Here is a 16,133-nt window from a genome sequence, read left to right on the forward strand (position 1 = left end):
GACAGATTGCTGTGTTGTCTTACAGACTGGAGACAGATTGCTGTGTGTTGTCTTACAGACTGGAGACAGATTGCTGTGTGTTGTCTTACAGACTGGAGACAGATTGCTGTGTTGTCTTACAGACTGGAGACAGATTGCTGTGTTGTCTTACAGACTGGAGACAGATTGCTGTGTTGTTTTACAGACTGGAGACAGATTGCTGTGTGTTGTCTTACAGACTGGAGACAGATTGCTGTGCTGTCTTACAGACTGGAGACAGATTGCTGTGTTGTTTTACAGACTGGAGACAGATTGCTGTGTGTTGTCTTACAGACTGGAGACAGATTGCTGTGTGTTGTCTTACAGACTGGAGACAGATTGCTGTGTTGTCTTACAGACTGGAGACAGATTGCTGTGTTGTTTTACAGACTGGAGACAGATTGCTGTGTGTTGTCTTACAGACTGGAGACAGATTGCTGTGTGTTGTCTTACAGACTGGAGACAGATTGCTGTGTTGTCTTACAGACTGGAGACAGATTGCTGTGTTGTTTTACAGACTGGAGACAGATTGCTGTGTGTTGTCTTACAGACTGGAGACAGATTGCTGTGTGTTGTCTTACAGACTGGAGACAGATTGCTGTGTTGTCTTACAGACTGGAGACAGATTGCTGTGTTGTCTTACAGACTGGAGACAGATTGCTGTGTGTTGTTTTACAGACTGGAGACAGATTGCTGTGCTGTCTTACAGACTGGAGACAGATTGCTGTGTTGTCTTACAGACTGGAGACAGATTGCTGTGTTGTTTTACAGACTGGAGACAGATTGCTGTGTGTTGTCTTACAGACTGGAGACAGATTGCTGTGCTGTCTTACAGACTGGAGACAGATTGCTGTGTTGTTTTACAGACTGGAGACAGATTGCTGTGTGTTCTGTTGCCTAACTTTCAGTCAACCTAACGACAGGCTGAGAGCTGGAGCTGAGGCGGGTTTTAAACCTCCTGACAAACCGTTACACCGCGCCCACCTGTCAATCAGGTCAGCTACACGCCTTATTGTGAATAACTCTTATCCTTCATCAAATCAAAACTGATGAGTCATCAAAACATTCACCCCCCGTACAGTGTGTGTCCATCCAGACATGAGCTAATCACACCTATTTGGTTTTTTGAACCAGGCTGTAAACATGTTCATCTCTGCTGTAAAAACAGGCTTTTTAGAATGGGTGTGTATGTGACTTCCTGTGCTTCTGCAGCCAGCCTCTAGTGGACACTCCAGGAACTGCAGGATTTTGATCTCTAACATCAGCTTCATTTTTTAACACTTGAGGTTTCTGCTTGGTGTAACAGATCAGACAGATCAGAATATTTTGAGTGAACTGGGCCCTTTATTGTGAAAGAAAACAGGAAGAGGACTTTCAACAGAGGAAAATGTTTACTTTGGATTTCAACAGGGGCAGAAATAACCACATTATTCGATCTCTGATGATCTCAGGTGTTCTCAGGTGATCTCAGATGATCTCAGGTGTTCTCAGATGATCTCTGATGACCTCAGGTGTTCTCAGGTGATCTCAGATGATCTCAGATGATCTCAGGTGTTCTCAGGTGATCTCAGGTGTTCTCAGATGATCTCAGGTGATCTCAGGTGGTCTCAGGTGATCTCAGGTGATCTCAGGTGTTCTCAAGCACTATTTTTGTTCTGTCTAGTAATAAAGAGAATATCTCAAAAACCTGCTGCAGGTGAGTCAGTCATTCAGAAACCAACATGTATACAAAACTAAGGTCGGGTTTATCACTTTTTGTCGTTACATATTAAAAACATTGTGAGATCTTTTAAAGGGACAGTACACCCTCTGTCTGAAAGAAACCAACCAGCTGATCGGTGCACTTTGGGTCTTTGGACAGACCGAGGCTAACAGTTAGCGCCTGTTTTCAGTCTTTATGCTAAACTAATCTGACTGGGAATCAGAAGGATTATGTTATCATGTTATTCATTTGTGAAAGTCTCCGACCACGGAAAAAGGTTCTTCTGTTTTCTGCGTCTGCTGCCTGACTCCAGCCTGTCACACTCGTCTCCACAACGATGTTTCTTCATCTGGCGGGAGTCAGAGAAGCCACGCCCACAGCCATCGCAGGTGTACAGCTTCACCCCGGTGTGGATCTGCATGTGAGACTTGAGCTGGTTGGACTGCCTGAACTTCTTGCTGCACACAGTGCACTCGTAGGGTTTCTCTCCGGTGTGGACCAGGCGGTGGCGGTGGAAGTTCTGAGATGTCCTGAACTCTTTTCCACACTCGTCACACCTGTGCGGTTTGATTCCCGTGTGCAGGAGCTCGTGCTGCTTCAGCTGCGTCATGAGCAAGAAGCCTTTCTGGCAGACGCCGCAGACGTACGGGCGGTCGCCGCTGTGCTGCCTCATGTGGTACAGGTACAGGTGTCGCAGGTGGAACGACTTCCCGCAGGTGTCACAGGTGAACTCTTTGTTCTCAGCGTGGCTCTTTTCGTGTGTCTTCAGCACCGTCACGGTACTGAAGGTCTTCAGACAGGTGTCACAGCTGAACGGTTTCACCACGGCCGCCCTCCGTCTCACCGCACGCTCTCGAACCTTTTCATAGTGGACAAGCCGCTGGTGCTTCTGCAGCTGACAGTTATAGAAAAACGTCTTCCCACAGAGGTCGCACATGAACGTCTTCTCCACGCCGTGCACCTGCATGTGGGTCTTCAACGCCCAGGTACCCGTGAAGCGCTCTCCACATTTATCACACCTGAGGCAAGACGGGAGGGGGGGCAGAGAAGAAAAACATCAAGACTGTGTAGACAACAAGAGTGTTCTTAAGGTAATGATGTAGGACAGGTGTGTTATCAGATTAATGATGTAGGACAGGTGTGTTATCATGTAGGACAGGTGAGTTATCGGATTAATGATGTAGGACAGGTGTGTTATCAGATTAATGATGTAGGACAGGTGATGTAGGACAGGTGTGTTATCATGTAGGACAGGTGAGTTATCGGATTAATGATGTAGGACAGGTGATGTAGGACAGGTGAGTTATCGGATTAATGATGTAGGACAGGTTATGTAGGACAGGTGTGTAATCAGATTAATGATGTAGGACAGGTGATGTAGGACAGGTGTGTTATCATGTAGGACAGGTGAGTTATCGGATTAATGATGTAGGACAGGTGTGTTATCAGATTAATGATGTAGGACAGGTGTGTTATCAGATTAATGATGTAGGACAGGTGTGTTATCATGTAGGACAGGTGAGTTATCGGATTAATGATGTAGGACAGGTGTGTTATCAGATTAATGATGTAGGACAGGTGATGTAGGACAGGTGTGTTATCATGTAGGACAGGTGAGTTATCGGATTAATGATGTAGGACAGGTGAGTTATCGGATTAATGATGTAGGACAGGTTATGTAGGACAGGTGTGTAATCAGATTAATGATGTAGGACAGGTGATGTAGGACAGGTGTGTTATCATGTAGGACAGGTGAGTTATCGGATTAATGATGTAGGACAGGTGTTTTATCAGATTAATGATGTAGGACAGGTGATGTAGGACAGGTGAGTTCTCGGATTAATGATGTAGGACAGGTTATGTAGGACAGGTGTGTAATCAGATTAATGATGTAGGACAGGTGTTTTATCAGATTAATGATGTAGGACAGGTGATGTAAGACAGGTGTCTTATCAGATCAATGATGTAGGACAGGTGTGTAATCAGATTAATGATGTAAGACAGGTGTCTTATCAGATCAATGATGTAGGACAGGTGAGTTATCAGATTAATGATGTAGGACAGGTGAGTTATCAGATTAATGATGTAACACAGGTGAGTTATCAGATCAATGATGTAGGACAGGTTATGTAGGACAGGTGTGTTATCATGTAGGACAGGTGAGTTATCAGATTAATGATGTAGGACAGGTGTGTTATCAGATCAATGATGTAGGACAGGTGATGTAGGACAGGTGAGTTATCAGATCAATGATTTATGAAAGGTGAGTTATCAGATCAATGATGTAGGACAGGTGTGTTATCAGATTAATGATGTAGGACAGATGTGTTATCAGATTAATGATGTAGGACAGGTGTGTTATCAGATTAATGATGTAGGACAGATGTGTTATCAGATTAATGATGTAGGACAGATGTGTTATCAGATTAATGATGTAGGACAGGTGAGTTATCAGATTAATGATGTAGGACAGGTGTGTTATCAGATTAATGATGTAGGACAGATGTGTTATCAGATTAATGATGTAGGACAGGTGTGTTATCAGATTAATGATGTAGGACAGATGTGTTATCAGATTAATGATGTAGGACAGATGTGTTATCAGATTAATGATGTAGGACAGATGTGTTATCAGATTAATGATGTAGGACAGATGTGTTATCAGATGAATGATGTAGGACAGGTGTGTTATCAGATTAATGATGTAGGACAGATGTGTTATCAGATTAATGATGTAGGACAGGTGAGTTATCAGATGAATGATGTAGGACAGGTTATGTAGGACAGGTGAGTTATCAGATCAATGATTTATGAAAGGTGTGTTATCAGATTAATGATGTAGGACAGGTGATGTAGGACAGGTGTGTTATCATGTAGGACAGGTGAGTTATCGGATTAATGATGTAGGACAGGTTATGTAGGACAGGTGTGTTATCAGATTAATGATGTAGGACAGGTGAGTTATCAGATGAATGATGTAGGACAGGTTATGTAGGACAGGTGAGTTATCAGATCAATGATTTATGAAAGGTGTGTTATCAGATTAATGATGTAGGACAGGTGATGTAGGACAGGTGTGTTATCATGTAGGACAGGTGAGTTATCGGATTAATGATGTAGGACAGGTTATGTAGGACAGGTGTGTAATCAGATTAATGATGTAGGACAGGTGATGTAGGACAGGTGTGTTATCATGTAGGACAGGTGAGTTATCGGATTAATGATGTAGGACAGGTGTGTTATCAGATTAATGATGTAGGACAGGTGTGTTATCAGATTAATGATGTAGGACAGGTGTGTTATCATGTAGGACAGGTGAGTTATCGGATTAATGATGTAGGACAGGTGTGTTATCAGATTAATGATGTAGGACAGGTGATGTAGGACAGGTGTGTTATCATGTAGGACAGGTGAGTTATCGGATTAATGATGTAGGACAGGTGATGTAGGACAGGTGAGTTATCGGATTAATGATGTAGGACAGGTTATGTAGGACAGGTGTGTAATCAGATTAATGATGTAGGACAGGTGATGTAGGACAGGTGTGTTATCATGTAGGACAGGTGAGTTATCGGATTAATGATGTAGGACAGGTGTTTTATCAGATTAATGATGTAGGACAGGTGATGTAGGACAGGTGAGTTATCGGATTAATGATGTAGGACAGGTTATGTAGGACAGGTGTGTAATCAGATTAATGATGTAGGACAGGTGTTTTATCAGATTAATGATGTAGGACAGGTGATGTAAGACAGGTGTCTTATCAGATCAATGATGTAGGACAGGTGTGTAATCAGATTAATGATGTAAGACAGGTGTCTTATCAGATCAATGATGTAGGACAGGTGAGTTATCAGATTAATGATGTAGGACAGGTTATGTAGGACAGGTGTGTAATCAGATTAATGATGTAGGACAGGTGATGTAGGACAGGTGTGTTATCATGTAGGACAGGTGAGTTATCGGATTAATGATGTAGGACAGGTGTGTTATCAGATTAATGATGTAGGACAGGTGAGTTATCGGATTAATGATGTAGGACAGGTGTGTTATCAGATTAATGATGTAGGACAGGTGTGTTATCATGTAGGACAGGTGAGTTATCGGATTAATGATGTAGGACAGGTGTGTTATCAGATTAATGATGTAGGACAGGTGATGTAGGACAGGTGTGTTATCATGTAGGACAGGTGAGTTATCGGATTAATGATGTAGGACAGGTGATGTAGGACAGGTGAGTTATCGGATTAATGATGTAGGACAGGTTATGTAGGACAGGTGTGTAATCAGATTAATGATGTAGGACAGGTGTGTTATCATGTAGGACAGGTGAGTTATCGGATTAATGATGTAGGACAGGTGTTTTATCAGATTAATGATGTAGGACAGGTGATGTAGGACAGGTGAGTTATCGGATTAATGATGTAGGACAGGTTATGTAGGACAGGTGTGTAATCAGATTAATGATGTAGGACAGGTGTTTTATCAGATTAATGATGTAGGACAGGTGATGTAAGACAGGTGTCTTATCAGATCAATGATGTAGGACAGGTGTGTAATCAGATTAATGATGTAAGACAGGTGTCTTATCAGATCAATGATGTAGGACAGGTGAGTTATCAGATTAATGATGTAGGACAGGTGAGTTATCAGATTAATGATGTAACACAGGTGAGTTATCAGATCAATGATGTAGGACAGGTTATGTAGGACAGGTGTGTTATCATGTAGGACAGGTGAGTTATCAGATTAATGATGTAGGACAGGTGTGTTATCAGATCAATGATGTAGGACAGGTGATGTAGGACAGGTGAGTTATCAGATCAATGATTTATGAAAGGTGAGTTATCAGATCAATGATGTAGGACAGATGTGTTATCAGATTAATGATGTAGGACAGGTGTGTTATCAGATTAATGATGTAGGACAGATGTGTTATCAGATTAATGATGTAGGACAGATGTGTTATCAGATTAATGATGTAGGACAGGTGAGTTATCAGATTAATGATGTAGGACAGGTGAGTTATCAGATGAATGATGTAGGACAGGTTATGTAGGACAGGTGAGTTATCATGTAGGACAGGTGAGTTATCAGATTAATGATGTAGGACAGGTGTGTTATCAGATCAATGATGTAGGACAGGTGATGTAGGACAGGTGAGTTATCAGATCAATGATTTATGAAAGGTGAGTTATCAGATCAATGATGTAGGACAGATGTGTTATCAGATTAATGATGTAGGACAGGTGTGTTATCAGATTAATGATGTAGGACAGGTGTGTTATCAGATTAATGATGTAGGACAGATGTGTTATCAGATTAATGATGTAGGACAGATGTGTTATCAGATTAATGATGTAGGACAGGTGTGTTATCATGTAGGACAGGTGAGTTATCAGATTAATGATGTAGGACAGGTGTGTTATCAGATCAATGATGTAGGACAGGTGATGTAGGACAGGTGAGTTATCAGATCAATGATTTATGAAAGGTGAGTTATCAGATCAATGATGTAGGACAGATGTGTTATCAGATTAATGATGTAGGACAGGTGTGTTATCAGATTAATGATGTAGGACAGGTGTGTTATCAGATTAATGATGTAGGACAGATGTGTTATCAGATTAATGATGTAGGACAGGTGTGTTATCAGATTAATGATGTAGGACAGATGTGTTATCAGATTAATGATGTAGGACAGATGTGTTATCAGATTAATGATGTAGGACAGGTGAGTTATCAGATGAATGATGTAGGACAGGTTATGTAGGACAGGTGAGTTATCAGATCAATGATTTATGAAAGGTGAGTTATCAGATTAATGATGTAGGACAGGTGAGTTATCAGATGAATGATGTAGGACAGGTTATGTAGGACAGGTGTGTTATCAGATTAATGATGTAGGACAGATGTGTTATCAGATTAATGATAAGGCGTAGTAGTTACACAGGTGACCTACTCGGTTACCTGTATGGTTTCTCTCCGTTATGGAGACGCAGGTGTCTCTGGAAGTTGTACTTGAGGCTGAAGCTCAGGCCGCAGGTCTGACACATGAAGGGTTTCTCTCCTGAGTGGACGAGTCGGTGCTGCAGCAGACCCATCTTACACTTGAAGGCTTTGTCACACTCGCTGCACTTGTGCGGCCGCTCGTCAGAGTGCGACCTCTGGTGGACGCGCAGGTTTCCAGCTGTGGAGAAGTTCTTCCCGCAGGTGGGGCAGCGGTACGGCCTGGCGCCGGTGTGGATGGTCTGGTGCTCTTGGAGGCTCTTCTTCCTGGTGAAGCCTTTCCCACAGGCGCCACATGTGAAGGGCTTCACCTGGGCGTGGGACACCTGGTGGTACCTGAGGGAGCCGGCGGACATGAAGCTGCGCTCGCACACGTTACACTTCAGAGGCGATTTCTGCAGCCGGTGAGACGCCTGATGGACCCGGAGCTGTCGCAGTCGATCGAACTTCCTGTCACACTGGTCGCAGCGCAGCAGGCGGTCGGGGTCGCTCTCCCGGGCCTCACTCAGCTGGTGGACCAGCAGGTGGCGCTGCAAGCTTGAAGCTTTAAAGAAACCTCTGTCACAGGAGCTGCAGGGGAATGGTTTGACATGACTGGAAACGTGTTTCCTCAGCTGGTGATTCTGATGGAAACCTTTGTTACAGAGCTCACAGAAGAACCTCTTCTCTTTATACAGCTCCCTCCTCCTCCTCCTCTGCTGCTCCTTCAGCTGCTCCTCCACAATCTCCTCCACAATCTCAATCCCTGTCTGCTCCTCTCTCTGCAGCCCCGTCTGCTCCTCACTCTGCAGCCCCGTCTGCTCCTCTCTCTGCAGCCCCGTCTGCTCCTCTCTCTGCAGCCCCGTCTGCTCCTCACTCTGCAGCCCCGTCTGCTCCTCACTCTGCAGCCCCGTCTGCTCCTCACTCTGCAGCCCCGTCTGCTCCTCTCTCTGCAGCCCCGTCTGCTCCTCACTCTGCAGCCCCGTCTGCTCCTCACTCTGCTCCTCCTCCAAAGCTTGAGAAAGTAAATATGAAACATTCAGAGAGACCAGGCGCAACTAAGTCTTCTTACACACCTGTCTCACCTGTCCGTTACCTGTCTCATCTGTCCGTTACCTGTCTCATCTGTCCGTTACCTGTCTCACCTGTCTGTTACCTGTCTCATCTGTCCGTTACCTGTCTCACCTGTCTGTTACCTGTCTCAACAGTCCGTTACCTGTCTCACCAGTCCGTTACCTGTCTCATTTGTATGTTACCTGTCTCACCTGTCTGTTACCTGTCTCACCTGTCTGTTACCTGTCTCACCTGGGTGTCTCTCAGGTGATGTCTCTCCCAAACAGTCCGTCTTCATTGTTTTCTGAAATGTGAAGAGAGATTGGATGGTCATCAGTGTTTCTTTGTCAGACATTAATCAAGAATTTATTGTTCATGGATTTATGAATGATTAGTTAATGATTAGTTAATGGTTTGTTATTGGTTAGTTAATGATTAGTTAATGGTTTGTTATTGGTTAGTTAATGATTAGTTAATGTTAGTTAATGATTAGTTAATGGTTAGTTAATGATTAGTTATTGGTTAGTTAATGATTAGTTAATGTTAGTTAATGGTTAGTTAATGGTTTGTTATTGGTTAGTTAATGATTAGTTAATGTTAGTTAATGGTTAGTTAATGGTTAGTTAATGATTAGTTAATGTTAGTTAATGATTAGTTATTGGTTAGTTAATGATTAGTTGATGGTTAGTTAATGGTTTGTTATTGGTTAGTTAATGATTAGTTAATGGTTTGTTATTGGTTAGTTAATGATTAGTTAATGTTAGTTAATGGTTAGTTAATGATTAGTTAATGATTAGTTATTGGTTAGTTAATGGTTAGTTAATGATTAGTTAATGTTAGTTAATGGTTAGTTAATGGTTAGTTAATGTTAGTTAATGGTTTGTTATTGGTTAGTTAATGATTAGTTAATGTTAGTTAATGGTTAGTTAATGTTAGTTAATGTTAGTTAATGGTTAGTTAATGATTAGTTAATGTTAGTTAATGGTTAGTTAATGATTAGTTATTGGTTAGTTAATGATTAGTTGATGGTTAGTTAATGGTTAGTTAATGATTAGTTAATGTTAGTTAATGGTTAGTTAATGTTAGTTAATGGTTAGTTAATGATTAGTTAATGTTAGTTAATGATTAGTTATTGGTTAGTTAATGATTAGTTGATGGTTAGTTAATGATTAGTTATTGGTTAGTTAATGATTAGTTAATGTTAGTTAATGGTTAGTTAATGATTAGTTGATGGTTAGTTGATAATGAGTTAACTCTTGATTGATCATTAATTAAATATTATAAAATACAGCTTTCTACAAATCAGTCTCAAAAACAAAGCCACCCTAACCCGATCAATGAAATACTTACATCATCAGCCAGTTCTTCTTCTGTGGTTGGCGTGTCTTCTTGGCCTGACGTCTCTCTGTTTGGCTGATTATTAGCTACAGGAAGTGATGTCATGGAGGGTTGTTTATTCCGATGCGCATCAGCTGCAGGTTTAGCATTAGTGACGGGACAGCTCTGGCCTGTGATTGGTCCTTTCAGAAGATGGCTGATGGTGACCAGAGGTACCTCAGATTTTCCTCTGCTTCCACTTGACTTGGCTGAGTTGAGCATGGCGACGGCAGGTGTAGCAGGGTTGCCACCTGGTGGATTGATGTCCAGGGAGTGGGCGGGGCCAACTAAAGAAAAGGTAAATGGAAAACACAAACACGATATAACCCCTTTATCAAAGTGAAGCTTCAAAATAAAAGTTCCAGATTTTGTTTGAAATCTAAAATTGAATCAGATTCTAAATTAATCTCAGTTACAGGTGCTCACCTGTGTTTCTCTCTGCTGTAGGTGCTCACCTGTGTTCCTCTCTGCTGTAGGTGTTCACCTGTGTTTCTCTCTGCTGTAGGTGCTCACCTGTGTTTATCTCTGCAGTAGGTGTTCACCTGTGTTTATCTCTGCAGTAGGTGTTCACCTGTGTTCAGTGTGTTGTGTGTGTTCACCTGTGTTCACCTGTGTTCAGTGTGTTGTCTGTGTTTACCTGCGTTCAGTGTGTTGTTTGTGTTAACCTGTGGATACAAATGTAACTCTCCGACCGCCAGCCAATCAGAAGACAGTAGTTATGTGACAATGTAATGGAGTAATCATTTTGTACTAACGTCACATTTCTATTTAAGACACCTGTATTAAAGATGTGTTCAGGTTCAGCAGGATATTTGAGACTTACCTGAAGGTTTGGTTTTAGACTGCGTGCTGGTCTTGGCCTTGAGCTCAGACTCCAGGTGTTCCACTGTATCCCTCCGCAGGCTGCTGTAAAGCTCTTTGAACACTCTGCAGATCTGACGGGCAGCTTCTCTGCTCATGGCGTTCAAGACGGTGGAGAGTCGGGCCTGCACAGGAAACGCATCATCATCTTTTTGTTTTTCCTTAAAAAGAAGGAAGCTCGCTGCTAACTGTCTGAGACTTCTCTCAGGACATCCGACCATTTAAGAACTAAACCAACTGGACCAGGCCTAGGACCAGGAATAGGACCAGGACCAGGAATAGGACCAGGAATAGGACCAGGAATAGGAACAGGACCAGGCCTAGGACCAGGACCAGGAATAGGACCAGGAATAGGACCAGGACCAGGCCTAGGACCAGGAATAGGACCAGGAATAGGACCAGGACCAGGCCTAGGACCAGGACTTGGACCAGGACTAGGACCAGGAATAGGACCAGGAATAGGACCAGGACTAGGACCAGGACTAGGACCAGGACTAGGACCAGGAATAGGACCAGGCCTAGGACCAGGAATAGGACCAGGAATAGGACCAGGACCAGGAATAGGACCAGGAATAGGAACAGGAGCAGGCCTAGGACCAGGACCAGGAATAGGACCAGGAATAGGACCAGGAATAGGACCAGGACCAGGACCAGGACTTGGACCAGGACTAGGACCAGGACCAGGAATAGGACCAGGAATAGGACCAGGACCAGGACCAGGAATAGGACCAGGACCAGGCCTAGGACCAGGAATAGGACCAGGAATAGGACCAGGACCAGGCCTAGGACCAGGACTTGGACCAGGACTAGGACCAGGAATAGGACCAGGAATAGGACCAGGACTAGGACCAGGAATAGGACCAGGACTAGGACCAGGAATAGGACCAGGCCTAGGACCAGAACCAGGAATAGGACCAGGAATAGGACCAGGCCTAGGACCAGGAATAAGACCAGGCCTAGGACCAGGAATAGGGCCAGGAATAGGATCAGGACCAGGACCAGGACCAGTTTTGTTTTATTACGATGTTTTCTCAGCTGATTGGTGTGCGTGTGCTCCAAGCCGAGATTTCAGATCATCAAGAGCAGCTTCATCAGTCGCTCCTAGATCTAGGCTGGTTACCAAGGCGACCAGGTGTTCGCCATCAGAGCCCCTACGCTCTGGAATAACTGAAGACATTAGGCTGGCCCACTCTGTAAACATCTTCATAACTTCATTCTTCTTTTCAACTGTGACTCACTTTTAACGTAGAGTTAAGAACATAGAGTGAAGAACGTAGAGTTAGGAACATAGAGTTAAGAACATAGAGTGAAGAACGTAGAGTTAGGAACGTAGAGTTAAGAACATAGAGTGAAGAACATAGAGTTAGGAACATAGAGTGAAGAACATAGAGTTAGGAACATAGAGTGAAGAACATAGAGTTAAGAACATAGAGTGAAGAACATAGAGTGAAGAACATAGAGTTAGGAACATAGAGTTAGGAACATAGAGTGAAGAATGTAGAGTTAGGAACATAGAGTGAAGAACATAGAGTGAAGAACGTAGAGTTAAGAACATAGAGTGAAGAACATAGAGTTAGGAACATAGAGTTAAGAACATAAAGTGAAGAACGTAGAGTTAGGAACATAGAGTTAAGAATGTAGAGTTAGGAACATAGAGTTAAGAACATAGAGTTAAGAATGTAGAGTGAAGAACGTAGAGTGAAGAACACAGAGTGAAGAACGTAGAGTGAAGAACACAGAGTTAAGAACGTAGAGTGAAGAACGTAGAGTTAGGAACGTAGAGTTAGGAACGTAGAGTTAGGAACATAGAGTTAGGAACATAGAGTTAGGAACGTAGAGTTAGGAACATAGAGTGAAGAACGTAGAGTTAGGAACGTAGAGTTAAGAACGTAGAGTGAAGAACGTAGAGTGAAGAACATAGAGTTAAGAACGTAGAGTGAAGAACTTAGAGTGAAGAACGTAGAGTGAAGAACGTAGAGTGAAGAACACAGAGTGAAGAACGTAGAGTTAGGAACATAGAGTGAAGAATGTAGAGTTAGGAACATAGAGTGAAGAACGTAGAGTTAGGAACATAGAGTGAAGAACGTAGAGTTAGGAACATAGAGTGAAGAACGTAGAGTTAGGAACATAGAGTGAAGAACATACAGTGAAGAACATAGAGTGAAGAACACACAGTGAAGAACGTAGAGTTAAGAACATATAGTTAAGAATGTAGAGTGAAGAGTTAGGAACATAGAGTAAAGAACGTGGAGTGAAGAACGTAGAGTGAAGAACACAGAGTTAAGAACGTAGAGTGAAGAACACAGAGTTAAGAACGTAGAGTGAAGAACGTAGAGTTAGGAACGTAGAGCTAGGAACATAGAGTGAAGAACGTAGAGTTAGGAACGTAGAGTTAGGAACATAGAGTGAAGAACATAGAGTTAAGAACATAGAGTTAAGAACGTAGAGTGAAAACGTAGAGTGAAGAACGTAGAGTTAAGAACATAGAGTTAAGAACGTAGAGTTAGGAACACAGAGTCAAGAACGTAGAGTGAAGAACGCAGAGTGAAGAACGTAGAGTGAAGAACACAGAGTTAAGAACGTAGAGTGAAGAACGTAGAGTGAAGAACGTAGAGTGAAGAACGTAGAGTTAGGAACGTAGAGTTAGGAACATAGAGTGAAGAACATAGAGTTAAGAACATAGAGTTAAGAACGTAGAGTGAAAACGTAGAGTGAAGAACGTAGAGTTAGGAACGTAGAGTGAAGAACGTAGAGTTAGGAACGTAGAGTTAGGAACGTAGAGTTAGGAACGTAGAGCTAGGAACATAGAGTGAAGAACGTAGAGTTAGGAACGTAGAGTTAGGAACATAGAGTGAAGAACATAGAGTTAAGAACATAGAGTTAAGAACGTAGAGTGAAAACGTAGAGTGAAGAACGTAGAGTTAAGAACATAGAGTTAAGAACGTAGAGTTAGGAACACAGAGTCAAGAACGTAGAGTGAAGAACGCAGAGTGAAGAACGTAGAGTGAAGAACACAGAGTTAAGAACGTAGAGTGAAGAACGTAGAGTGAAGAACGTAGAGTGAAGAACGTAGCGTTAGGAACGTAGCGTTAGGAACGTAGCGTTAGGAACGTAGAGTTAAGAACGTAGAGTGAAGAACGTAGAGTTAGGAACGTAGAGTGAAGAACGTAGAGTTAGGAACATAGAGTGAAGAACGTAGAGTTAAGAACATAGAGTGAAGAACGTAGAGTGAAGAACGTAGAGTTAGGAACGTAGAGTTAGGAACGTAGAGTTAGGAACGTAGAGTTAGGAACATAGAGTGAAGAACGTAGAGTTAAGAACATAGAGTTAAGAACATAGAGTGAAGAACGTAGAGTTAAGAACGTAGAGTTAGGAACACAGAGTGAAGAACGTAGAGTGAAGAACGTAGAGTGAAGAACACAGAGTTAAGAACGTAGAGTGAAGAACGTAGAGTGAAGAACGTAGAGTTAGGAACGTAAAGTTAGGAACGTAGCGTTAGGAACGTAGAGTGAAGAACGTAGAGTGAAGAACGTAGAGTGAAGAACGTAGAGTTAGGAACGTAGCGTTAGGAACGTAGAGTGAAGAACGTAGAGTTAAGAACGTAGAGTGAAGAACGTAGAGTTAGGAACGTAGAGTGAAGAACGTAGAGTTAGGAACATAGAGTGAAGAACGTAGAGTTAAGAACGTAGAGTGAAGAACGTAGAGTTAGGAACGTAGAGTTAGGAACGTAGAGTTAGGAACATAGAGTGAAGAACGTAGAGTTAAGAACATAGAGTTAAGAACGTAGAGTGAAAACGTAGAGTGAAGAACGTAGAGTTAAGAACATAGAGTGAAGAACGTAGAGTTAAGAACGTAGAGTGAAGAATGTAGAGTTAGGAACATAGAGTGAAGAACGTAGAGTTAGGAACATAGAGTGAAGAATGTAGAGTTAGGAACATAGAGTGAAGAACGTAGAGTGAAGAAGGTAGAATGAAGAACATAGAGTTAAGAACGTAGAGTTAGGAACATAGAGTGAAGAATGTAGAGTTAGGAACATAGAGTGAAGAACGTAGAGTTAGGAACATAGAGTGAAGAACGTAGAATGAAGAACATAGAGTTAAGAACGTAGAGTTAGGAACATAGAGTGAAGAACGTAGAGTGAAGAATGTAGAGTTAGGAACATAGAGTGAAGAACGTAGAGTTAGGAACATAGAGTGAAGAATGTAGAGTTAGGAACATAGAGTGAAGAACGTAGAGTGAAGAACGTAGAGTTAGGAACATAGAGTTAAGAACACAATTTAACGATGTTCTCAAACACATCAAAACTCATCTCCTCACCCGCTCCTGGTCCGGGTCCTGGTCCTGGTGCGTCTGCCCCTCGTCCCGTTTTGCCCATTCTTGCTGCTCCCGGTCCTTCAGGAGGACGGACACGGCGGACTGAGCCGCCTCCTCCAGGATCCGCTCGGTCAGACGGCGGAAGGTGTCGGTGTGCTGCATCCCGGAGCTGAGGGTTCAGACCCGGTGGTCCGGTGTGAGTCCGGCTGTGAAGAACGGGTTCAGACCCGGTGGTCCGGTGTGAGTCCGGCTGTGAAGAAAGGGTTCAGACCCGGTGGTCCGGTGTAAGTCCGGTATGGGTCCAGTTTACGGTCCAGTCTCGGTATCAAAGTGTATCTGATGGTAAAAAAGGTCGAACACAAACTGGAACTGTAAGTTTCTATCCTAACAAACCGGAAGTGTTCTGCTGTCAACATGGCGCTCTGTATACCTCCGGTTTACTAACCTTTCACAATAAGGTACCGAGGCGACTTCTCTTCATCATTAAACACATCACAGCTTCCATGACGTCACTAATCTGGTCCCTACTTGACGTCATGGAGCTGGTCGGCTGTTAGCAGTGTTAGTCTACAAAGTGTCGAAACGATCAGCAAGTTTTTGGGTTATTTTATTTTGAAGGCCTTTACCGGATATTATAATACTTCGGAATTATGTGAAGTTTTACACAATGAGTGCGGGGGGAAGTAAACAGACACAGAACGTTACACAAATAAGAGCCCTTACCCTCAACTAAAATAATATAATAAAATATAAAATAATGTAATAAAATATAAAATAATATAAAATAATGTAATAAAACATAAAACAATATAATTTAATA

The 16,133-nt window shown here is 42.6% G+C and overlaps 2 protein-coding genes across 3 annotated transcripts; both read right to left on the reverse strand.

Annotated features, from left to right (window-relative positions):
* Positions 1 to 1,342: 1,342 nt before the first annotated feature.
* LOC109976406 (zinc finger protein 431) lies at positions 1,343 to 15,724 on the reverse strand. 2 transcript variants are annotated; one of them, XM_020626529.3, is made up of 6 exons: positions 15,317 to 15,724; positions 10,962 to 11,124; positions 10,112 to 10,425; positions 9,014 to 9,065; positions 7,691 to 8,723; positions 1,343 to 2,739 (listed from the first exon to the last, which is right to left on the reverse strand). In XM_020626529.3, the coding sequence occupies exons 1-6, from the start codon at positions 15,473 to 15,475 to the stop codon at positions 1,962 to 1,964; spliced, it is 2,499 nt and encodes an 832-aa protein (XP_020482185.1). In that variant the 5' UTR covers positions 15,476 to 15,724; the 3' UTR covers positions 1,343 to 1,961. The 2 variants fall into 2 exon arrangements, with proteins under 2 accessions (XP_020482185.1, XP_065816552.1); XM_065960480.1 differs by lacking the exon at positions 15,317 to 15,724 and having other exon boundaries at positions 10,565 to 11,103.
* LOC136180511 (tetra-peptide repeat homeobox protein 1-like) lies at positions 11,138 to 12,008 on the reverse strand (the record flags this gene model as incomplete). Its single annotated transcript, XM_065960495.1, has 1 exon — positions 11,138 to 12,008. A coding segment is annotated over one exon (825 nt), but the record flags the coding sequence as incomplete, so codon positions are not given.
* Positions 15,725 to 16,133: the final 409 nt, after the last annotated feature.

The sequence above is a fragment of the Labrus bergylta genome, chromosome 11, assembly GCF_963930695.1.
Source record: "Labrus bergylta chromosome 11, fLabBer1.1, whole genome shotgun sequence".
Classification (NCBI taxonomy): Eukaryota; Metazoa; Chordata; class Actinopteri; order Labriformes; family Labridae; genus Labrus; species Labrus bergylta.